Source organism: Helicoverpa armigera, chromosome 13, assembly GCF_030705265.1.
Source record: "Helicoverpa armigera isolate CAAS_96S chromosome 13, ASM3070526v1, whole genome shotgun sequence".
In the NCBI taxonomy this organism is placed as follows: Eukaryota; Metazoa; Arthropoda; class Insecta; order Lepidoptera; family Noctuidae; genus Helicoverpa; species Helicoverpa armigera.
The window spans coordinates 325509-352672 of NC_087132.1; the positions used below are offsets into that span (position 1 = coordinate 325509).

At 38.2% G+C, this 27164-nt stretch overlaps 1 protein-coding gene across 1 annotated transcript; it reads right to left on the minus strand.

Annotated features, from left to right (window-relative positions):
* Nucleotides 1-343: 343 nt before the first annotated feature.
* LOC110376886 (DNA-binding protein D-ETS-6) lies at nucleotides 344-26474 on the minus strand. The gene is made up of 6 exons (XM_049840430.2): nucleotides 26175-26474; nucleotides 21944-22086; nucleotides 20932-21070; nucleotides 4460-4569; nucleotides 3734-3880; nucleotides 344-3106 (listed from the first exon to the last, which is right to left on the minus strand). Exons 1-6 carry the CDS (start codon nucleotides 26221-26223, stop codon nucleotides 2924-2926), a joined length of 771 nt encoding a protein of 256 aa, XP_049696387.2. The 5' UTR covers nucleotides 26224-26474; the 3' UTR covers nucleotides 344-2923.
* Nucleotides 26475-27164: the final 690 nt, after the last annotated feature.

The window sequence follows — 27164 nt, forward strand, 5'->3', positions numbered from 1 at the left end:
AACATAATCCTTAGATAATGTCTAAATAACGCTGTAATGCAATACTTTCGCTTTCACATGTTTTTAGCTCACTAATGCTTGTTCATCACACCGGTGGCAAGTGACTATAACTTGCTGTATTTTTCTTAGTTCTTGGAGTTTGTATGTGAATTTAATAATGAGGTATACTTACTTGTTTTAATAAGGCTTATAATTAAGTTGAGTACATGAAGAACAAACAGACGGAATCATTGAACTATCGTAGACACACTCGAGTGCATAACATTCGCAGATAAGCGACATCCTTTCACACGATGATCTGACCAGGAACCACGCAACTAGGAAACTAAATAAAACCAACACAGAATTATATAAAGAGGAATTTATTATTTTATACAAAGTTCACAACAAACATACATTGTTTTACATGAAGTAGGTATGTGCAAATATTGATATTTTGCGGCCGAACACTAACACAATTTTTTCACGATCGTACAAACAGTATTTATTATTATAAAACTAAATTTATGAGTACTCGAGACATTGATAGATTTCGGCAATTGGAGTTGGATTGTGAAAAAACTGCCCATCATAGTCTAGGAACATAGACAAACAAACGAAAAAACACAAACAGTCTGCGAAACAAATAAACTAAACAATGTTTAAAAAAAGTTACATAAAAATAAGAATTGTAAAGATAGCTTCTACACAGAAAATAACAGATGTAGCAACCACTAACCTTTAGTATTATTATGCAAGTTGACAAGTTCATTTGTTTGTTGCTTTTAGCTAGGGAAATGTATCATTAACCTGCTCAGCATTAAACAGTGCGGCACATAACGACGTATACTTACTTAAACAGAATGATCAGGGGAAGTTCTTAAGAACCTCATTTCTTTACTACTGGTTCTTTTGCTATACAATTTGATCATAATATTACAAGTAGTTAATATCTCTCAAGTAATGACTCTGGAGCATAATAATACATTAACAATAAAAAAGCCATTAAAATAATCAACATTTCTGCCTTAATCATCTACTCTAAAAATAGTTACTTAATTGGTTGTGACGTTATTTTATGAAACCTATTCCTAATTACGTGCTAGTGCTTACATTATGCCGTAACAAGCAAAAAATGCATATTACTGTGATGTTATTGAATTGTATTGTACAACTGTTTAAGAGTACCTAATATGTGCTCGGTCTTCACTAGCAGCTAACATTAAAAGAATAATGAATGAATGCAGGCTATAAATAATCAGATAATGAGCGCCCGCCTTCTTGCCAGGGATATTTCCCAGCGCCTGGGACCCAAAGACTTGGCTTTTATTTCGCGAAGAGGTTGAGCATTGCCATCCAACGTGCCAGCCTTTTGGGTACATTACCCGGTGACAGCGATGAGGAGCAATTTTTTGATGCACTGTATTAGTTTTAAGTTGTATATATTAATGTAAATATTTTGTGAATAAACCATATTGTTAATCAGATAATGATTATTATATGGAGATGGAGAACAAAGATATAATTGACAGACAAAAGTACAAAAAAAAACATGCGATATGCTCACCACGTTTACCTATGTATTACACAGGAATGTACTATGTACATAATATATTGATCGCATGATATAACAATGTAAAACTAGTTAAGAGAATACTGAGCGCGTAAAGAAATAAAACTTGCATATATTTGTGTCACAGACAAACTGTCCTACTAAATAGCTACAGCTAGGTCTTACAATACTAAAGTAAGGAAATAGTTAATATCTATAAAAGTAAGTAGAATTAGGAAAGGTAACATTAACACCGTTCAGGCTTTTAAAGAATTAAGTAACAAGGGTTTCAATATTCAAATGAAAGTTTAAACTTAAACTTGATAAGATAATGAAGTAGAAAGAAATACATCGTAAGTTTCATTCACATAGCAGTTTACATCAATCATCATCATCGACCTTTTGTATCGTCCCACTGCTGGGCACAGGCCTCCTCTCACACGCAGAAGGATTAAGCATTAATCACCAGCTCGCTCAACGCGGGTGATTTCAGTCTTAGTCCAGGTTTCCTTGAAATGTTTTCCTTTACGTTACGTAATCAACTTATGATTTTGCAAATGTAAAACCTCTTCGTAAGTCACATAAAGTAATTTCTTGCAACTTACGGACGGAAGTAACGTAATTTTCATGAAAGCAACTTCGGTAAAAGTGTAAAGATAGCTTCTACACAGAAAATAACAGATGTAGCAACCACTATTTATGCTTACTTGCTAGAAAGGAAAATCAAAATGCATAAAACTCTTGTCTAACACGAGAAGCTCACAAGCACGTGTACATATAATAACAATGACGACAACAATAACAAAAGCATGGAATAACATAACCACCTAACTACGTGCCTATGTTCCTTTTATAACACTAACATTTCTACACGTTTAGAGTGTAATACAATGTGATGTGTCTGAGTTACTTTAAGATCTGAGTAATTAGTATATAACTACAATCGTTCCGGTTACCACAAGTATTTGTGATTGCACACAATATTACCTACGAAGATTATTCATATTATGTGACTACGTACATCACTGGATTTATTAAATTATTTACACTTTACATTACCATTGCTTGATTGCTTTGATAGACGATGTAACAAAAAAAATTGAAATGGTACAATATGATATGATAATAACTAAAATGAGGTTGAAAATCTGAAAATAGGTATTTGTTTCTTGTCTCGTGATTTCAAGTTAAAGTACTTTTCCGTAGCTCTTACCTGCGAACATTGAAGGAATCACGAACCTATTACGATACACTGGTACATACTGGATACACACCGATATCGCACTGCCAACATTTCACTATCACCAAATTGAATAGCCATATATCGTCGTGTTACGTAACTGGCTACGCGCTACGGCGTAGCACTTTCTCCGTCGTAGCTGTGTCGTAGCGCTACTGCGCGCTGGTGGTGGGCGGCGGGAGCGAGGGTGCAGGGTGCGCGGTGTGCGGGGCGTGGTGCGCGTGCGCGGCGGGCGGCAGGTAGTGCCAGTAGGGCGGCGCGTCGGCGGCCTGCGCCTGGCACGCGGCCGCCAGCCCCGCCCAGCTGAACCGGTACGCGTAGCGCTTGCCGTGCACCTGCCGACACAAGCACAGTACTGACACCCTCCACAGACACAATGATCAATTAACATTTTTATGAGTATCATTTTGAAAATTTCAAAAAAGATCAAGAAAAAATCTAACAACTAATGCTGTATTTAGTTCCTAGTAAAACTAACTAAATTAAAATAAACAGTACGATGTCGGCGTCGTCAGTTGTTGTACGTCAAGCGCGATAATATGACGCAAATAGTAAGCACGACAGTCAACAAGCCCGACTTATCTGTTATCAGGTTTTTTATGTTTCTACAGAAGCAATCGTAGCACCTGGCAGTCCGGAGCAAACACTGCGTGATATACGTGCGTACTCACATTGTTACAAAGTCAGCACCACTAAGTACCTAAGTACATTGCAATTCATTTTTATAGTTTAGAAATAGTGAAGAGTTAGTGCAGTAGGTGGATACTTTTAGGAAGCGAAGCCAACAAGCATCACGCAGTGGCGGCGTGCACACGTCACGCGTCATCAGCTAGCGGGCAGCGGCGAGCGATGCCACAGCACCGGCCCGGACCCCACAACCGCTCTTAAGATATTAATGTTTGTCCGGGACCTTTTGTACAGTCCACTTTTTAATTGAATTCTCCGTGTTAACAGGCAGGTACCTTGCTCATGATGTTCTTGTCGTAGTAGTAGCGCAGCGCTCGCGACAGCTTGTCGTAGTTCATGTTGGGCTTCTGCTTGCGCCGGCCCCAGCGCCGCGCCACCTCGTCCGGGTCCGACAGACGGAACTCGCCCTCGTTCGGCGGACCCTGCAGCACACAACACCTCATATTACAAACAAACAAAAGCTAATGAACTAACGGCACTATTTACATCATTTTCTTGATCTAATTGGTGTCGATCTGATCAGAATTTTCTTCTAACAACAAATATTAAGTCACGGCTTACGTGATTGTCGATCTCTCCTTATGGGTTCAACAGGAATGTTAACACACTAATAGGTACTATGCATATAAACAAATACTAAACAAAACACGTTCAAGATAACATAAAAAAATAAAATTGTGTTTATGATTTTTGTATATCGAATATGGTTTTTTTATTTCGATCCACCCGGATGGGCGGCCAAAATAAATAACTAAAAATGAACTTTTTTAATTTTACTTTTTATTAACTTTTAGCACGTCCGCCATATTGGGGAGACCGCCATAGGTAATGGATTTGTAATGACGTTTATTAGCTAGACATTAATATTGTCTAAAGAACGGAAAGTGGGTCAAATTCAGATTCCAAAGTTTTCTTACATATATAGTTAGTTACAAGTGAAGCTCATACAAGCGTGTTAAAAAGAGTTAGCTAAGACAATATGAGTATGAGTGTTGAGGTACCTCCCAGCAGATGCCGGGCGCGCCGGCCGCCAGCTCCTCGAGCAGGAACTGCCACAGCTGCACCTGCCCGCCCGCGCCGCGCGCGCACCCGCTCAGCGCGCCATACGGATCTGCGACCACAAGCAAATCAACTCACATGACGAACAATTTCAGCAAATCCCGACGAATTGAGATCCTCCTCCTTTTTGGGAAGTCGGTTAAAAATAATCACTGTTACCTTTTTTCCGATAACAAAAATAAAAAAATCTATCGCCTCCTTGCGTAGGCCGTATGTACCGGGCTCTAACTCTTTCGAACAATCCCGCAGCCCCGGCAGAGATCCCCGGCATCTCTGGTAGAGATACCTTGACGAGGATGTGGATTCTTTGATTAGTACATTTAGTGACAAAAATAATTGTATTGCTTGTGCATTTTTATGTACTAGCATTATGGATTTTGCCGTTATTTTTTAGTAGCCAAGTTTCTGTAAGCAATACGACCAGATTTCGTGTAACGATTCTTGCCAAGTTATGTGCCGTGAACTGTCTGTAGGAGAACAATGCTTTTTTTTTACTGTCCAATGGCCATACTTATTTGGTATCTAAATCGCAGCTCAATATTGAATAAATATTTTTTTATTTACATACGTTATTCTTATTATAATTAAATAACAAAATTGCGGTAAATTGCAAAAAATCTTTCTATATAACTACATTATAATTCGTCCTACGCAACTGACTGGGTAAACCCGAGATATATCCTGCTATTGTTCGATTCAGGAACTAGCCGACAGCCGTATCTACTATCTGTGGTCAGACGGACAACGACCTTGTCACACCAGATGACAAACTGTTTATCCTACTAATATTATAAATGTGAAAGTTTGTGAGAATGTACGTTATGCTTTAATGCAAAAACGGCTGGACGTATTTGGTATATTACACACCACGCGGGCGAAGCCGCTGGTTTCAGCTAGTATGTTTATAGTTGAGAGACGTAACTATGCAATTATTGAAATGACACACTGTCGTAATCTCTCGATTTATCTAAGTGGTTGCATTAAGTAAGTTGTATAATACTATGAGACATAGTCCCGATGATGTGATGCATTACTTCATCCTCACTGCGCGTCACGTCGACGAATTGAACCGAAAAAATAAAAAACCGGCCAAGTGCGAGTCGGACTCGTGCACGAAGGGTTCCGTAAATTACAGTTAAATCAACCTATCTCAAAAACTATAAGAGATACTTTGATCAAACCAAAAATCGTTGAAAGAGTTAATTAGCATGCATCACCTCTATTTTTTTTAGAATTTTATACCCCGTAGTTATAAAAATAGAGGGGGGGGGACATACTTTTTACGACTTTGAGAGCTGATATCTCAAAAACCGTTCACTTTAAGAAAAATGTTTTTTAGAAAACTTTATATCATTTTAAAAGACCTTTCCATTGATACCCCACACGGGTATGTACATCGAAAAAAAAAATTTCATCCCTCAGTTACATGTATGGGGGGCCCCACCCCCAATTCTTTTTTTTACTATTTAGTGTCATATTTTTGTAGCGGTTCATACAACACATATATCCATCAAATTTCATCACTGTAGTACTTATAGTTTCCGAGTAAATCGGCTGTGACAGACGGACAGACGGACAGACGGACAGACGGACATGACGAAACTATAAGGGTTCCGTTTTTGCCATTTTGGCTACGGAACCCTAATAAGGATGTAAGTCGGTCACTTCGATCAGGAAATGATGGGTTCTAGAAAAATGATCTAACTACATTCTTAGCATACCTATACCTACCTATGTTACATTATTAGGTACTAGTGCTGTGGCGATTCATGCTAGCGATAATAGAAATAAAGTGTAAAATTCATAGTACAATAGGTAAGATAATAAAAAAGTCCTGAAAAATATCTTCTCTGAAAAGCTTAGCTATTGAAACAGTTTGTTTATTAGTTTATTTTGTACCTATAATATTATAGGTAAAAAAAAATACAGTGGTTATTGTTACTAAACTTACTATTTACTCTGAAAATACAGGCAGAGGCTAAAACTATCTATATTCTTTTAATGTCAATTAACAAAGTAGCTGCCTATGGCGCGACGTCCGACCCGTGATCAAGACTTGTCTTATTCTTTGGACTAGCTATTTATGTACCTGTGTACCTAATCCGACGGTAAATTAATTTTTATTTATCAAAAATCCAGAGAAGTTCTAAGATGTGATGATTTAAGTGTGGATTGTATAATTTTTCACCGTGGTAGAGATGCTGGAAGCGGCGATGCTCGCCGGAGCTCAGCCACAGCATCACTGACGCCGCTCACATCGTGCTGACACTGTACTGTACGCGGCATCACTCATCGTGCACTACTACTGAACTCACTTATCACTACATATATAACTATCAATTAAATATACAATTAACCAAAAAGTACACAATTACGAAATATTAGCAAATGCACTACTGTACTGCCGGTGCTCGGATTTATAATTTTATATCACATACTTCGAATACTACAAAAAAAAGTGAAATTCACGGAAGCCGGATATGCGGCCGGATGCGGCACCGGAAGCGCGCGAGTGTGGCGACAGCGCCGGGCGCCGCCCCCGCCCGGCGCCGGGGCGGGCGGGGAGCAGGCAGCTCGGAGATCAGATATACTGCGCTCGGAATAAATAACGGACCTCCAACCGTCTACTGATTATATTACAGGTTACGTGCTATGTGTGTGTGTGTGAGTCAAGTGAAACGGTGACAACTGTGAATCACAAGTGACGACTTTCTAACGAACTAAGTAATGAACATGAATTGTGTAATTAAAGTTGCAAAACAGTTTTTACAGCAAACGATGAATGAATTGGTTTGTACATTACATTACTTTGTGTAAAACTAAGGTACAGAAGTGGTAATAAATTCTATGTTAGTAGACATAGTGAGGAATCAGACTATTACAGTAACTATTTAGTAATCTGTGCTATTACAGTCATCTTATTCTTATTGGTTTCTTCAATGCTTTAATTTAAATTTAATTAAATTCAAATGAAAGCTGTTCATTGTACAATTACTGCGTAATACGTAGTAATCCACTTGACAGCTGTAATCCAGTGTAACCCCTGTGAGGGTGACGGCGTGTCACGCTGAGCGCTGAGCCGGTAAGTCGCGAGACATGCAATATCACCGGCAGTGGCGGGAGTCGACTGCGGTGGAACAATGCCGGAGTGCTCCGACCAGATTACTGCTCTCCGAGACACAAACGTCTTGATATTACATGCTTGTTGTGGCTTTAGTTTAAGTGTAGTGTAGCGATTATTTGAATGGTTAGCGAAACTTCGATAAAGTACTTAACTAAGAATGAAATCTGTGCTTGAATTGACTGCTAAATAAAGCAGAGGACCAAGACGTTAAGCCGCGTACGCACGTACGAACAAATTTGTTGCGTTACATGATATGCAACAACTTGGTTCGCACGTGCGTACCACTATCGAACATCGAACACTCTGTTCGTCAAACATGTTCGCGGCGATCCTTGTAGTGTGTTCTGTATGGACGGTGTTCGAAGCGCTTTAATAACTTCACAATCGACCACTTCCAACGGCGCCGTCATGGCTACTAAGATAGAGTTCACGACTGTTGTTCGCGAACTCGACTCGAACTATGTTTGCGTTCGTGTTCGAATATGCCGTCCATACGTACGAACCAAATGTTCGGGTCTGGTGTTTGTGTTCGCTATGTTCGTGTTCGTACGTGCGTACGCGCCTTTAGGCGTTCTAGGCCAAACGTGAACGACGGCGGTGTATGATTTGCTAAGCCGTAGCTTATTAACCAATCTATAACTACTGAAAATGGTTTTAGAAGCCGTATACCTAACATACATAAATTTGGAAAAAACTGGATCTATTTGTTTAAATGACTGCTTCTAACTTTACCCAAATAATAACCAGGTCTGAAAACTGACTCAATCACTACAAAAAGAATGGTGCGATTGTGTTGTCCTTTAATTTTCCCATTACCCAGTCAACTCCTAGTTAGGACTTGCACTGGTTATCGCAGCAATATCTTGACTGATTGAGACATTAAGAACTTATTGCTGACGTTAGCTGTAGCAGTTTGTTCTAGTCTCGTGTGCAGACCGACATTCTTACAAGCTCAAACATTATAATCTTTATCAATCATTCACAAATTGCTGACGCATGCTACTATAGATTAATTTCTAAGTAGTACGTACGTTTTCCTTGCAAACCTACGCGATAACTAGGTATAAAAGTAGTTAAAGAGTATAAACGGTCCCGCGTGCGTAAGTAGTATTGAGGTAAAATATTGCTTGCGTGGAGGTAGCAGCGAACAAACAGATTTGATGAACACAGCATCGTCCAACAATGCAGGGCGAACACAAACATCCGCGTACTGAATATGCATTTAATTAGGATTTCAGATATTTTTGGTGGTGTTACACATGACATAAGATAAACTTTTGAATCAGGCCAAGAGCGTGGGCAGGACATGCGGCGGAGTAGTCCAGTGGATAAAAGATAATTTATTTTGTGAAAACATGGTTTACAAAACAAAGATATTGTTACAAGGTGTTAAAATAATAATCAGACTCTTACATGTTTTGGGTGCAATTTTTTTTACACATATTATAGCAAACATCAAATCGAAACTTCCCAGTATACCTAATCACAAGTGTTAAACATCGTGTGTGGTGTAAGCGAAGTGTTTTATTCGTATCGGTAAAAGGTTAAAATTATACTACACGATTTATATCCCTATGCCTATCTATCTGAACTACTCATCGCTGGTAAAACTGATGTTAGTTGTCTGGTCTACTACAATAGATAAACAAAATTCTAAATTTATTCAAGTGGCAGAAAAAAGCTAAGTATTCCCAATTTTACTGTCCTAACCCTTGCTCTTTATATCGCTGGGTGATCGGTATCAGAGAGTTCATATTATCAACAATGAACACATTACTTAAAAAAACAATTCAATGAAAACGTAATGAAAAGCCAGATAAGTAGATGGTTGTTCCATAATGCATGCGCCACCGCGCCGGCCATGCATAATGCATGGCGTCCCGCGGCGCGCGGCCAATATAGCGCGCCCCTGGGGCCCAGCGCGACCCGGGCCCCTGAGACAGGTCAAGTAATGACGGTGTCGGGGATGATAGCGAGGGCAGGTCGCCGGGTCATTTATCGTCGTGATTGATAAGCAAAGACGAACACTTGTCAGACTTCTGATCTTGTTGCCCAGTGTGTAGTTGCCTGATTGAATAGGTTTCTTTCAGCATGTTGTAAGTAGGTAGTTAAATCTTGATACGATGAGATGCAAATTGTATACATCTAAACTCCATTAATATTTCATCGTATTATCTTTTAGTTGTATAAATCGACGTAGGTAAGAGGAATACCTACCTGACCTACCAAGTAACTAATCGAAGATACCTCACACAATGGAGGCGGTTCCGAGAGGACCAATAAAATATATTAATCCGTATTTACCTCCGCATCCGGACCGCACGTGATCGGTTACAGGAATCACGGTCCCTTATTTTATGAGTCGTTAATTATCGAAGTGTCACAAATTAATTGAGGTCCGTGCGGGCAATAACGTGAGGTCGCCATTAGCTCGTAAAGCTGCGGTCAATACATGACTCAATACTGCCCGATGTCGTTATTACATTAAGTGAATTGCCAAATGGTACTTAATTTAGGTATAATTGAGGGGATTGAGACCTACCTGAGAATGAAATCAATTTGTGATGATATACATATTTTGCTGGCTGGCATAAGCCAAAAAAGTCATTATTTGTTTTTTTTTTCCACGAATTTATACATTGCTACTGCCGGCGCCGCCCACGATAAGTTATTTCAAAAGCAAACAATGTTCGGTAGAACAAGTGCTAATATAAAAATCCTTGATCGTCTAATAGCTGTAACAAGTGAATGTCTAGAGCGGAGGCGGCGGCTGTCTGCGGTTGCGTTCAGCCCGGGATCAATGATGGCGGACAATACCATTCCTTCTTAGAACTGTCGCCTGTGGGGCAACATACAAGCGACAGCGATTTTGCTAGCGACCGATAGGAAATTGTGAAATGGGTACTTAATTGATCTGTGGCAGAATTGGTTTAGCGGTTGCTACGACGCGGCGCAGTGCTACGCCGTAGCGAATCGAACTCTTTGCGTTAGTTACGCTTCGAACCGTAAGTACATGTTGGTCTTGTTTTTCTTCAAGTACGAGTATAAAACGGATATTCAGTAATATAGTGGTGAAGGGTGGGCGTTTTGGGGCTGTCTTTTGTTTTTGACGTTCGAAAAGTGCTGATTTATCAGCATAATTTGAATAAACGATTTTGAGTTTGAGTTTGATACGTTATCCTATATAAGTTGTAGTAAGGTTAAAAGAAGTCACAGGCATCCACAGGGATTTGACCGGTTAAGCAGTCAACAGCCTCCTAGGCTGAACTGCGAGATGCCATTCACAAAAAAAAAAAGAAGTCACATATAAATATCAGTATTTACAGAATTTTTACCAAAGATTTATTGCTCTACCATTTCTCGGTCACTACTGGTCATACTGACAATTCCCAATGTCGCCAATAAGAAATCACCCCAATGCCCTGTCAGACTAAATGATCGACGACAGCTTGAAGTAAATGAGTTTATCTAACTCTGGCTCTTGTGGCTCGGGCGGTGCGGCGCGTCTGAAGTCTTGAGAGCGGCCGAGAGGCGGGGCGACGGGCAGGTGTGGCCTGTGGCGCTCCGCCCCGCGACCACGGCGCCCTCCGCCCCCGCGGCTCCTACCAAAGTGAGGTGCCACGGGGACAGGATGATCAACTTCATCATTTATACATCACCCACTTAGATAGAAAAGGTTACATCGGAGTGCCAAAAGTTTGAAGTCTAAATTAACTGGTTCATAGAATGGATTCAGAACAGGATCTAGCCGGGATAGAACTAGAAAAGTAAGAATGGGAGAAACCAGACCACGAAAACAAAGTGAAGTACTAAACAAACAAGCTATGTGCTAAAACTCTGACTCCCCTTGACTTATCTAGACTACGTAGCATTTGCATACTTATTACGTATCACGCTTATACCAAAGTTTTAGTATTAGCGACTGCAAAATTAAACGCGGGTGACAAAATAGACAGTAAATAAAGGTCAGTGCGTAAAAACTCTTACAGCTGTATTTTTTTTCCTTTCGTGGAAAGCTTATCAGTGTAAGCGGCGCTTAGTGATAGTGGTACGATGATACATAGGTATATCTTCAATCTCCTGATACTAGGAATACTATCTATTTCAGTTCCAGGTAAGATCACTAATCGTAGTTAAATTAGGTGAGTATTTGCGATAACACTATAAATACTTACACTACTTAGCGGAGATAAGATTATTCTTAATATAGAAGTAGAAATGATAATAAAATTGTAGATGATGATTAATATTATTGTCTTTCTTTTCCCTGTGTTGGTCACAGTGCTATCGTATCTTCAGCTTAACATTTAGTGCACACGTCACAAAGCAACCTGTTTCCCGACACATCCGGACATATCAAATGAACTATGCTGGCCCCTGGCTAAAAATGATTAGGAAGTAATGAGAAGTTGACTGTTAATACCTTGACCGTTGATCATCTCTATGAGCATTACTTCCACAGTACTTAAATTCAACATCTGGTATGATCGCGGTCATAAGCAAATTACCTACGTTGATGACGAGATTTATGTAACCTAGGACAATTCAGAAGTCTAGGCCCCATATACAAAAATGCGTCTGGATTTAATATTGTAAATATCCCATATTAAGTTCATTGAAGTTCAATTTAGTATCGAGTGATTAACTTTACGTTTATGGAGCGGAATGCTAATTATGTAATACCAGTGCCGTGAGTCATCATCAGTAATGATGGACTTCACCAAAATATGCCGTAGTACCGGTATCGGCTGTTTAAATATGTGGGATCGTTTTTTTGTCACCATGTTCCAACTGTTTTAAATTCTTGTGATTTTTGAGGATTGGAAATTGGGTCACTACAGTATCCTTGACTTAGTTGAGACACTACTAGAGCCATTGTGATATAATACTGAGGTCGCTAAAAAGTAATAATCTTATCATGTCGTCGATTTACTTCGATAATTTGAGCTGTTGCCACGAATGGCGACGATGCCGATGCGTCTGCAGAAACTTTCCCCATAACATTCTCCACGATCTGAAACTTACTTTGAAACATCAAATGCGTCATAGTGTCTTTAAATCTCGTAGCGTTAATTAGTAATAGCACGTATGTATATGTAGAAATAGCAAGAAAGTCAATGTCCCGGGTATCTATCGAGCGGTTCTCACGGCGCATTCCGCGATGATTCACGGCGGGAATGTGAAAGCAGAGGAATCCGGTCTGGAGCACATCTCGACAGGTGTCCACAGTCGCCGCCGCTATTGTACTAAAGCGCAGATTACATAAAACTTACTGTACTATGACTCTAGGCTATGGCTATACAGTTACACCCGTATTTATAAAGAAGTAATTACTTGTTGCTAAGTAATTTCTTAATTAAGTCATTACTTATGGTTAGAATTCTTAAATACAAAATCTCATTCTATAGTTGAGTAACACACGTTACTTACTTGAGCAAATGCTTAAGTAGTAGTCGAAAATAGATTATGTTGATTTTAGAGATTATTTACTTAAAGGACCATAAAAAATAAAGTATATTAACATTATACATGCCAATAGTAATATCACCATAGTTACAGAGTTTGCCTGGTTATTAAAAGGTCTTGAGTTTGACCCCCACCCATTGCACTATTGACATGAACCACTCCAGATACGATTAAGTACCGACCTTACCTACTTGAAGAGGTTTCCCTATTATATGTAACATTCTGAACTGGCAAAGGTTAATAAAAAAAAAATGTATTTTTTTTTAGCTTTTTAGTCACTATTCGCATTAGTGAAAAGTTCTCCTCAATACGAATAATATAAGCCCAAACACGAGGTAGTTGATATTTACCATTGCCGAGTTCCCTTGACCTTCTCTCTTCTCCATCATCAGGTCAGCTCTAAACCGTCACTCTTGTATAGTGCTAACAGACACACACCTGAGTGTTAAGTTTTTACCCTAAGCACAACTTCTAATGAACAGCAATCAGAAAAGTTAAGCTTTTTATGTACTAAAATCGTCATCGAAAAAACCTTGTAAAAAGAGAACCCCATGGTTTTTAGATGGTAAAATAACATGTCTCACAACACTTTTGGTGAAAGGAAATCTCTTTTTAAAACAATCTTCCGAATAGTCATGAAATGGATCCACATCACAGCAACTTCTATCTCCTCTAATATATTATCATCTATATTGTCTACAACAGCAAAAACCGCTTCGATACTATCCAAAGTGTCCATTTTTTATTCAAATAACGTCAAAGTAGTGCTTTAGTAAAGGAAATGGTGACTATTACTTGGCTGAGAATTCTAACTTTTGACAGTTCTAACTTTGACCAATTACTTATCTATAGAAGACAAATCGTTACTTAAGTAATTACTTTTACTCAAGTACTTACTTTTACTTCTTTATAAATACGGGTGTTAGTGCTGGGCCTGCCGGCTATTGCACATAATAATAGTCACACCTTCAAAGCCATAAGTTATTATGAAACATAGGCGGAGTAGGTATGGAAGGTTTAGGCTAGGTAACTTGTAAAGGCATGCTTTATTATACAGAAATGGATGTAAATATTGTATCGGCTTATCATATTTCTGCCAAAGATAGTGGTCGCTTCTGATATTCTAAAGACTGCAGTCATATCAATGACTCCCTAGTTTACCTACGCTTCATCTAGTTGCTTAAGTACATGATTTTATTAATTGCACGGCAATTGGAGATAGGAAAATATAAAAGTCCACATCGATTCAGTGTGAGCTTCCAAATAAAATCGAGGAAAAAAGGTCGAGGTTTAGTTTTCTTTTTCTGAAACGATTTATTGTTGAAGAGACTGAAATGAACAAATAATGGCAATATGTATTATTTTTAAAAATTGTATATTATACATAATATCTTTGGAATGGTGATTTTAATGAAAATGTCATATTGCTAATTTTGTTGATAATTTAATAATCTACGACTTTGGTTTCTAAAATGTTTGACAAAACTAGTAGTTTTTCAAAAAAAAACAAAAGTTTTCGATATCTCCGGAAGCTCGCTCTGATCGATTTCGACTTTTAATATTTTGCGCATAATTTGTATCTAAATAAATTGACTGGTCACAAAGCGATTTCGGCCTGACCCCGGAATCTAATATAAGTACGTTTGGTTTGCGTAACAGTCGCACTTTGGGGCCACTCAACCAACGGGAAAGTCAGGACTTAGTTATAGACATACTTGAATTTAAATTATGTAATAAAGCAAGTCTGTAAACCATGGTAAGTGAAGTAAGCCTCGTCGAGGGCTGTTCGTCATACAAATCCCGTGTTATGACAGGTCGCAGAGGGCTGCAACCCCCGACCCTGATGCTAATGTGCGCCCCGTCGCGACGCGGTGTCGTCTCGCGAGGGAAACATTTCATTGTTTTTTTTATTCGCTTAGATACTGTATTTATTAATATTTCACATTATTCATTATTAAAAATGATTAAACATTTAAATAGGTATTAAGTTGACATTATAGACGTACCTAGGTAGGTAGGTACCTAAGTTGTATCCAAATAAAGTGTTTCTAAAGCATTAGGTACCTACCTATTGAATGTTTTTTGTCTTATTTTTAATGTTAATATGACCGCCAAGTCCTCCGTGAATATGAGACCTGACAAGACGTGACTCCATCTTGAACAATTACAAAAAGGCTGTGTGTTTTATCTGTGACCAATGGTAGGTAATGGTGATGATTTTGAGGGTTATTATCTGTTACCTTGGAATTTAATCGAGACCTTACTAAAACTTTGCTATTTGTCTGTCGTTTTTCGATTGTCACCAGACTGCATCTCATGAACCATTATAGTTAAACAGATGTAAGTACTTACCATGAATAGAATAGAATCTTGGTAAGGCTTGCTCGTTGTTTTTACAAATTCTGATAATAGCTATAATAGGTATTACGTTACATTCTTTATATTAAAAGTCAAGAGCAGTACCTACGACCTTTGGATATCCCACACCGCAGAGTTTGGAAAATACCAACGATTTACTACAGCGTACAGACTATCGACATTGTGGTTGACCACACACTTCCTACGATCAGATGCGAGGTGCATCACTTATTTAGTTTTACGCACACGTAGCTTTTTAAGTATAGGTATGATCGTGGTTTGTTTGGCGTCTTACCAAAATGGTTTATTTACTTGAAAAAAAACAACATGTACAGCGTCGAACAAAGTAACCTAATGCAGTGGGTTGCTCTATTGTAATCGTATTCCTCTCATTGGCTAAGCTCGCTTGTAATAATATCGTCTAGTCCGTCGTTAACCTATGGCCCGCGGTTGCCAAACTTGGCGTCCTAAACGCTTGTTATTTTCAATTATGTAATAAAGCGGAGGCGCCGCGCCGCCGCGCCGCTGCCGAATCACCCGCGCTTCCTAGAACAGCGCCGAATGTGCGCTCTGCCGCCATCATCTCAACCGTTTTAATTTAGAATAACCGCCATGTTGCACGAACCACTTCCTCACAATTATGACACGATAATGCTTTCAGATTTAATCGATATTTGCTTCCTAAATTATTATTCAACCTATTAGCTAGTTGGTCAAGCTTTGTGATTGTGGGCCACTAGCTCACCCTCCACACAATACCACATGTGCGTGACAGGCGTACATTGCTTGCATAAAAATATTGTGCAGGTAATTCTGTATACCTACATAAATAAAAAAAGATAGTACTTAGCTTAAGTTCGTCCGTAAGAAGTCAATCTCAACCAGTTTAAGGACAACGAATTTATTATGCAAAATGCCTGAGTTATTTTAAAAGTTCTTTTCGAACGACATTGCATGGTCACGCGTAAGTTGGGTACATATTCGAGCTCTCGATTACGCCATTATGGCCGAGGTCACCCCTGTGCCGTAAGTTGCTAACTTCACTTTGCTAAACATTCTATCAACGTCCACAAAAAGTGTAATTTACTTGCTGTTTATATTTGCGAAGTCTTCGTGTGTGGTGTGGGAGTGTTCCGGCTGAGCAGCCCGCCAATGACAAGCCAGCTCTAAACAAACTAACAGCGTTGATATTTATGTCGTTTATACCAATTTACAACATTCAAATAATAAAAAAAGTCAGATTAAAACGTAGAGGCACATTGGGGTCGTGCTAAACATGTGTGAATGTTTTATGTTACTTTAATTCGCTAATGACATTAAATGTGTCTGATGCGGCAGGCATTTTGTTGAACAAGCCTGTGAATTATATGAGCTTTAAGGAGTAACAGAACTTTGTCTGAGAAAAAATACATTCGATCGAGACTTTCAAAGAGAAGCAGACGGGACTGTTATGCTTCCTTGTTACATTTCACATATGTTTTTTTAAACTTAAAAAAAATATGAAAAAGTTACTATTCATCATCCAATTTTAAGTTTACTTTTAGTGTCAGTCATTTCATACATTAGTGGTTGGCAACAGACAGGTTTGTCACACACAAAGTCGTTCCTTCTATACATAATATGCTCGTTTGTACCTACATAGTGATTCACACTTATTTAATAGCTGATTATCAGCTGTCGATGTAATACCAGAGGAATAACACGATAAGCAGATATTGTGCAAAGTGACACATAACAGTGGTCTCCCACGACGCATGCGCGGCGACAGCGGCGCCTGCGCGTTACTCATACACAACTATGTACCACGTGCGCGCGCAATCTCAAATAAACATTATTACTCACGAGCTAAGATTTTAATTCATGCAGCGTTTGGAGATGATAGTGATTCAATCCGGAACACTGAATCACTATCATTTCCGAGTAAATATTGATTCACTTCCGGCGTAGTACTCTAGGAGGCCAAGCATCTTGTGTAAGATGAAGGGTTAGTCACCGGCAGCCGGGCAGCTCGTGCGGCCGCACCGGCACGCAGCACTAGTGCTCGCGCGCAGATCCGGCTCGTTACAGGCATGTCTCAACTCAGAGAAAGTTAGTTTTAAGAATTATTGCTTCGTTTAGTCACCACACTTAATCAACGATTACTCGATACGTGTCCAAATTATTGTGTCAAATCTGCAACATTACATTACAGTTGTCTTACGTGTTTATGTTACCTAGGTACCCAAGCACCAGGTACACGAGATATCTTCAAAAAGATTTGCAGACGAGTTTTCCTCTTATTCATTTTGTTTGTTTTATGTTCGTGTGCCAGTTGAATCATTTACAGCGGATAACCTTATGAATCTTACTTTTTTTATTTTAAGGTATCGGCAAATACGTCAAAGTTATGAAGCAACTACAGCAAGACCAGTTTTCATGGAATTCGTGCTCCAATTGTGTGTTAAAATGATGTCTTGTATAGCTACATCTTGGCCAACAAACTTAATTCGGTGTTTGTTTCAAACGTTCTTTGTACCTTACTTTGTGTAAGTAGGCAATATATTGTAGGATACAGGAAACTATTTCAGCACTTTCAATTCAATCAATGCAGTTGAAGCATCACTTTGTATCAATTTTTTTGTATCATAATAAGTTTAATGTGAAAACCTAGTGAATCAACGGGTGAGTAACGATCTACCCAAGTGCGCCAAATATGTTCCACAGTCCGGAACGCGGGGAATCTCCAGGGAGATGCCAAGTTCAAAACAAAATCGCCAAATGACTGTACGAGTTTTCGGCGAATTTTTACATTTGATAATTGGTCAACAGCTGTTAATGCGAAAAGTTCAGTCAGTTTTGCAATTATAACTTGATACATACTCGCCAATAATAAAAATAAGAAAAATAAATAGAAAGTATATAACTACAGGACCTAATTTCTTGACAAGTATCTTTATCTCTAAGTAAATGAGAGTCAATTCAAAGACCTGGTGTCACCGCCGCCAGTCTATCTCTTACACTCCTTCCTTGGGTGCATTTTCTCTGATCGAGAAAATGTGATAACTAATAGGCTAGTTTCCTAAAAAATAATAATTAGTCCGTCTTGTAGATTGTCCAAAATTAAGCGATACGTATTCTTATTCTTATTCTTATTCTTATTCTTATTCTTATTCTTATTCTTATTCTTATTCTTATTCTTATTCTTATTCTTATTCTTATTCTTATTCTTATTCTTATTCTTATTCTTATTCTTATTCTTATTCTTATTCTTATTCTTATTCTTATTCTTATTCTTATTCTTATTCTTATTCTTATTCTTATTCTTATTCTTATTCTTATTATTCTTATTCTTATTTATTCTTATTCTTATTCTTATTCTTATTCTTATTCTTATTCTTATTCTTATTCTTATTCTTATTCTTATTCTTATTCTTATTCTTATTCTTATTCTTATTCTTATTCTTATTCTTATTCTTATTCTTATTCTTATTCTTATTCTTATTCTTATTCTTATTCTTATTCTTATTCTTATTCTTATTCTTATTCTTATTCTTATTCTTATTCTTATTCTTATTCTTATTCTTATTCTTATTCTTATTCTTATTCTTATTCTTATTCTTATTCTTATTCTTATTCTTATTCTTATTCTTATTCTTATTCTTATTCTTATTCTTATTCTTTATTGCACACTTAACAATACATATTAAAAAATAATAAAGACAGTTTATGTACAATGGCGAGCTTAACCCAGAATTGGGTTCTCTTACAGCCAACCTTAAAGCCATGGAGAGATTTGATAGTGGTAGGGTAGATTAAAAAGTGCACAACAAACATTGAAAACTAACAAAAATATCAAATAACAATATACTAAATAACTATAACTAAAACTTACTACGTATTTTTTCTTTTTTAAATTGGATCAGAACTTGTTAAGATATAGCGTGTTAAAATTGAGTGTGACGTCACAAGTTGCTACAATTTTCAGGACACTGACGTAAAAGGCCCCCACTCCTAATTTTTGAAGTGTATTATCTTTGTCATTTTATGTTTAATTAAAAAAAGAAAAAATACGTATCCAATATTTTTTGATTATCTAAAAAGCGGACTAAATATTATTTCATTATTTCGACCCTGGACACTACCCTATTGTATCTTTACCATAGAAAGCGGATGTACCTCCTCATGTGCAAATACGTGACGTTGACAAATATTCATCAGCCACATCATCAAAGAACGCATGCCGATGTGTTGGCACGTTGTCAAACACGAAAACAATTTGGCGCGTGCTTTTAATGCTTCCAACGTGATAAACACATTAGTAGAATTATTCAAAAAATATATATTATTCCAAATACCTGAAGAGTGATGTATGATATCAAATCAAATTCGAAATGCAATAGCGCTATTATGAAGGTTAGAAAGCTATCAGTGGTTAATGGCCGATGTGATTGCGCAGGCGATCTATTAAGATAGGTCGCTCCACGTTTTGGGGCAGATTGCGTTAACTCGACGTTCCCAGGGGGATGTGATAGCGACAGACTGTATTACAGGTCAGATGCATCACAGTCCATTTGGAACAGTAACAGAGGACCCTGTGTATGAGTATTATTTTCATCAGCGTTAAATTCCATGCAATCCTTAATTTACAACCTTATAAAAAGTAGAGTTGGTACTACAAAAAGCCAAAGAAAAGAACTTCAGACAGGATTCGACAAAACAATATAGAAATGGTTTGTATAGGTAGAATGCATTCCTCGCAGGCGCATAGTTTAGCGTGCGGTGACCCCAAAAAACAGGTGACCCACATACTTAGCCATCCTCATGATTGTTGAACTTGTATCCATGGACCACATTTATAGGTACCATTTACATCTAAGAATATAATTCACAAAAAAGTGATTAATTTAACAGTGAAAAAACAGTTTTGCAATTATGGTTATTTTCTAAGAAACTATTTGTGAGTCAGTAACCGTGAGAGATGAATGGAACGCGCTCGCCAGTGACTCATTCACCGCACATCCATTCATAAGTTTTTGGCGCGCTTTCTAGTCACGACTTCTTTGTCGCCAATAGATGGCGCTGATTTCAAGTCATATTTAAGGTGCTCTAATGTATCTTTTTTTCAATATTTAGGTACGTGAATAATGGAAACTGCGCGAAAATGTGTACGTAGGAAGACACTTCGAATGGCCAAACCTGTAATTCACCTTAATGTGGTGTAATAATGCATGCATGCATAACATTTTTACCACATTGTAGACGCATAAGTAACTCTAGTGGTCTACCGATTAACTACACTATAATACATATGTTATTACATATGTTATACAGCGAAGGTTTATGCGCTCCTGTTACACTTTTCCTTAAGGTTGCAAGTTAGCAATGCACCTACATAAATGGTGTAAATATAAAAAAAGTTGATACAATTGTGAACCCTGAAGGGCACAGCAAGAGGACGCTGTAGTAAGTATCTAATGCAGTACTCACTATATTCAGGCGTGGGCGTGCTGGTGGAGGCCTGGTGCTCCGGCAGCGGCTCGGGCGGCGGCTGCCCCGTGGCGCCGGCGTGCGCGTGTCGCAGGTACGCGTGGTAGATGCGCGCCGACTGCTCGCTGCCGTCGCATACCTGCGTCACAACATTAACCTTAAATGCACGGTTTGTCCTTATTATGTACTCAACAAATGGCGAAATAAATAAGTTAAGAAACCCTTTACAGTAAACGTCATAAGATCAACTCATGCTGCTCATGTGATAGTATGATTAGAACGCAGTTGATTCCGCTATGTGTTTTTTTCAGCATAACGGTTCTAGGAGCAAAATTACTTAGTCATCTTAGACAGTCACAGACTGTGCAATTGCATTAGTATAGTTACTCAGTATAGCTATATTAGCTATCTACTCGAGGCTTTCAGACATTTAGAAAAAAACAGTATGTCCAGTAGAGAGTGATAGAATCGGTGTATGTCACCTACTGGTCAATTAGTTTCGGTAAGTTAGCTAACACGAGGTCCTCTCAGCAAACTGCGATGGGGGAAATACGTCAGTTTCACTCACTACACAAAAACTACAAGTTAAAAACTAAAATGTAAGATTTTTTTGTTCTTTATTGTCAGTAAACTAGACTGCTGCACAAAATGGATGCATTGTGAGGTAGTGAAGTGGACTGGCGTTCAATGCAATGACGATTGTATGCAGTTTATTTATACCTACATTAATCTATACTTTCATCTCTTATAATGAAAGCTATGTAAAAAAACTTCAGTTGATAAAACAGGACATTCAACACTGGTACAAGAATATAAAAAATATATAGCTATTAGTAGGAACTAGTCATGTATTTTCATCAGAACTCAGAGCGTGTGCAAAATTTCAACCTAATCGAGGTCCGGGAAGTGGGTCAAATAAAGATTCTAAGATTTTCTTACATACATAGTTACAAGTGAAGCTAATATAAGCGGGTTACAAAAAACGTGTGTGTTATTGTTGGGGAGCTGTTACCTGCAGCCAGTTGTCTTCGGTGAGCGCCAGCAGCGCGCGGCCGCAGTCGGGCAGCAGGTGGCGGCGCGGCGCGCTCACGCCGAACGTGCGCGCCACCCAGCGCACGCAGCGCAGCACGTCCATGCGGTCCCATTTCTCTGGATCTGCAACGTCAGGAATTACCATTATCATATCAGTAAGACTGTATCATCGTCACTAGCTCTTGTTGGATCGGTCACTGCAAGATGTACGCTTGTCCTCGACTTGGCAAGTCAAAAGTATCATGACATTACGAACTAACTGCCGGATGTAGGCCTCCTCTTCTCCCAATTTGCTGCGGCCGAAATTTCATTTAATTGCATCAGGCATCTATTTAGTGTATACTACTATAAGTTCAGAAATTCTAATCATTCAAAAGTTTCCATAGGCCTTTAATTATTGTTTCCTCCCTGTGAACATCTAACTTCAACTACTTCTGACAACACTGCTCAGAGAACAGACTTTTATATTTTAAACTTGTTTCAAAACCCTTAAATTCTTATTAACGAAACCTAATTACGATTTGGCTTCACAACCACCAATATGTATATTTATTTAGGCAACTTTAACATGTTTTGTTGAAATAAAATAAGTAACTACATGTCCAATAATTTATGCTTATCTAAAAGACGAAGTAATTAGAATTACAATATCATGACGCCTATTATTTGTCTCCTATTTTAAAATAGTAATCAATTGCGAAAACAACACACACATGTATACATATTATGACGATAATCAACAAATATCACACAGCAGTAATCAACAAAGCAAAAACAAAAGAGTTGAATATCTGTTAGAGTGGTAATTAGCCGCGGCGTCGTAGCACGTCGTAGCAGCGTAGCCTACGACTATCGTAGCCTAGTCATTATTACATAACGCGTAGGCGTTCGCTGCGGTTGCCGCGCTTCCTGACATAACTAGGTACTTCAAAAGTCGGCTATAAACTGCCTATTTGTATTTATTCAAATAGGATTCGCACTTGCCTGTACCAACCTTTTTTCCGAAGCTTTTGGTTCTACGTTGGATTTATACGTAAATAATACTGAATAATTTGTTACTAAGCAGAAAACTTGTAAATGGCTGAACTGATTGAAACCGGTTCTATAGGTGCTGCACTGGCCGATTAAATAAACAAAAAAGTATCACGTAGCTATCTATAGCTACTGATTGGATGCGTGAAGTAGTTCGTTTAGGATGCGATTGGAACCGTGGGAGGCAACTCTGTATGCGTTTATTTATTGAACATGTAAAGTACATAGTATCATTAGTATCATGACACGTGCCGATTTATATGCAGTTATTACCCATAGTAACTATCTAGTATTATAGTAATCTGTGTTGATACTGATACACGATTAGGAGTCACTGCTATCAGTGACATGTCTTAACAGTGTAGACAATAATATCTACCGGCTATTGACACGTCATTGTTTTTATCTGAGAGAAAAGATATCGACTCGGTATTTCTATATTTAACTATGTGACTAATGCGAGTTAATTGAAAATAAATATTTACGCGTACACAACGAAATGTGTCGCTATAGGTATTTGTTATTTTGTTATAAGTTTTATTCAATGTCAAATTCATTTATTAAATAAGCACTTCTTCACGTCAAATCACATTGGTGAAAACATCAAAAAACCCCTTTCACCGGTTCCTAGTGTTATGGTAAGATATCTTAGAAGGAATGGTGAAGAACAAACGTTTTACCCCATTCCATTTTATCATCAAAGTTAGATACTAAATACGATATTTTTTTTATTGGTACTTCCTCTTAGTTCACAAATAGTTTATTTTTTCACCATAATGACCTTTCCCATCATAACACCGTCAAGTGTGTAAAGAGTGCATATTACTCTCCCGTTGTTAATGGCCGGGAAATATATGATGACAATCAAATCAATCTGACCTCCTCAACCCAGTAACCCGGGCAACCCAATACCCCTTGGTTAGACTGGTGTCAGACTTACTGGCTTCTGACTACCCGTAACGACTGCCAAGGATGTTCTATGACAGCCGGGATCTACAGTTTAACGTGTGTGGGACAGTATGAGAATGATAAAGAAAGACTTCAAGATTCACATCCAGAGACAGAAGTAAAGATTGAAACTTAAATAAGTATATCTAGATACAGATGCGCTTCAGCTCAAATATCCTCGCTACCGATGATTCCATCGATGATGAAACATTAGACACAGCTAAGTTTTTTTAAATATAATAGATTGTTTAATGTTGAAAAGGTCATAAGTGCATTACGGACGTCAAAGGAGCACATTTTTGTTGTTTACATGTTTTAGAATGATTTTTCATCTATTGTCGTCTCCATATTATTATTGCTTGTGCTGACTGACTTAGGTATGTCCAATTAAAATGTAAATGTAGTGAATCTCAATGTCAAGCTTTAGTGTTATTTTTTATTTATTCCAAGAACTGTGTGTATTTCGTCACAAAGTTCGTCTCGTTGTTCACCAAGAACTTTGGCGCGTGGCGGAGTAGTCCCGACGCTGTGCTTCTACAACCGACTTAAAAAAAAAGGAGGAGGTTCGAGGTTCTAAAGTTTTTTTTTTTATATAGTTTTTTTGTATTGTTACTCAATTTCTCGAAGACGCCTGGACCGATTTGACAAATTCTTTCTTTATAAGAAGAAGTATAGGTACTTGCAGTAAAGGCCCATTGTCACCAGGTCAGGATCTGAAGGTGGAGACCTTAAGAAATGGTGGGCAACTCTCGAAAATTGTAGGCACACATAGGATGAAAACTTGATATTATATCATATGTTATATTTATATCGAATTAGTCTATATACGACCATGAAGGTTTGCACCTTACCTGATGACTGATACGACAGAATATCAAGGGAACTCCTCATTATACATAATGAGTGATAGTAATATACCTTGTCTGTCCTGTAGGCACATTTTGTTCATATTGGTAAGGACTCTCCACAATAATGGGTTACGACTGCCACTGTGGGTATTTAATAGATACTTTTAGATCCAAAAACTGAAAAGCATAGAATGAAAAATCTATTTTTACACCGAAAGGGACTAAATAATACTTTTGACGTGGTTTTAGAGGTAGAAGTTGGTGGCAAAATAAACACAGTCTACAGGCTTGCAGACACTGTCTTCTAGAGCCATTTCATAAGTTTTATTTTATAAATACCTTTCAGTGTTTTGTGAAGTTTTTTTATATTTTTATTAAGAGTTAATGATACAAAGATGGTGCACTTCTGTTACCCACTGAAGTGACCTTTATTGTTTTTCTTTATTTTCTTTAAAGTTGCAGTTGTCAACAGTGATGGTCACTTTGATTAGTCTGAGTTGTAGTTTAGTATTGATTATCGCCTACGATACTATGGCTGCCAGTAACTTTACTAACTTTACATTTTACAACAATACATTTTTAACTTTAAGTTATTATGAAAATGGGAATCAAAATAATGTAGAGCTACTTAGTATAGATAAACTTACCTTATTTTTTAAGAACTCCCTGTCACCAATAATAAAAATATATTCTAGTGTCTAAGATGCCATAATTTGCCCAAGTAGGCCTAAATGTTGCTTCGCCGATCGTAAACCTTATAAATGGAACAAACGTTCACCCGTCTGATTAAACACAGAGCTTACCTATTTACTTACAGTTTTGTATGCAAAAGATTCCAAAAATTAATTGAATTTGTAAATAAAGGATTGTTTTTTTAAACAAGTCATTTTTACTCCTAGGCTTTTGATAAGTTGAGAACACTGTGTTAAGTAAGTACATACCTACTTACCATATATATCAAATATTTTTTTGTAATACTTAGTTTGTTATTGCAATGATGTATGAATCTTCTAAAGTTCTCAAAATCACTTTTATAAGATAGTTGCCTACACTCTTAACCTTAAAGACTTTAACTACTCAGTTTTAAACACATGACTTTTTGAACATCAGTAAATTAACTATAACCGATATTAGGTACTATGTTGTGTAAACAAAACTACCACGACAGTGTAAACAATGAATAGAAATTTCCTTATTCGATATAGGTACATACGGTCACTGTACGGACAACACTACACTAGGAGAGAGACCACCTCCAGGGCAGTTCCGAGCACGCTGCCAGGGAACTGACAACACTGATAACAAACCATAACAGGATCGGCTCGGAGCCGTCGGTCACTGAGGATCACTGGCACAACACAACACTAGCACAGAGGCACGTACCGGCGGGCACGCTGCTGTCCTCCCCCGACTCGTCCAGGTCGGAGTCCATGTATTCATTGCGAGGCGCCAGCTTGTCGTGGTCCCTGCAAGCGCTACGTCTCGGACACTAGGGGACGCGGCGCGCGAACACCTGCGTTTTTATACTAGCACTAAGATTCGCGAGCGGCGCGTCACTAACGTGACGTCGCGGATTCGTCAGCGCGATCTGCGCCCGCGCCGTGGTGACGAGGAAAACGCTTTCCGAGAAGCTCTCGCGCCGCTCACTCGGCCGTCGCGCTCGCGACCAACAGCTGCACCGAGCGTGCACTATTAACTAATAAATATCAATAAAATAAATATATACTATGTATGTGTATGTGTGTGTATTAAGTGTATTACAGTTGGTATAACACAGAATATTCAGATACTTATCCTGTGAAGTGGGCACAGCTTTCGTGATTATTCATCGTTCAGTTCTTCAGTTCGAAATTGATGCAACAGATGGCGCTAACTTTTTTTCAGTTTATTGATGTCATCGTCACCACAATTATTTATATGATTAGGTACCTAAAAGTTATGTATAAATATTGAATTAATTATTCATGATCATGAAACAATACCTACTATTCCGTGGGAGGCATGATGAACTAATTATAATAAATCTGGGGCAGCACTTAACTGAGTTACTGCCGTAAGCTCACCAACACAACAGATGCAACACTAAAGGCACCGCAAATGATCTGCAACCCGATTCTCAATTAGTTTACACGACCGACGTCTACGATGATCGTAAATGCACGTCCAATATCCACAACACTGCAAATAACTTGTTCACAGGATTAAGGAATCTTCTATCCCGTCTGTAGATTACAAATGGGTATAGTATTACATCTAGGTGACCACAAAACTGTGCTCATTGAATGCACACTTTACATTGTGTCAGTAGGAATGCCGAATGCTGGGAAACCCAGGTCGGGCTGTGTGTGTGGCGACCTCGGCTGCTATTACTAG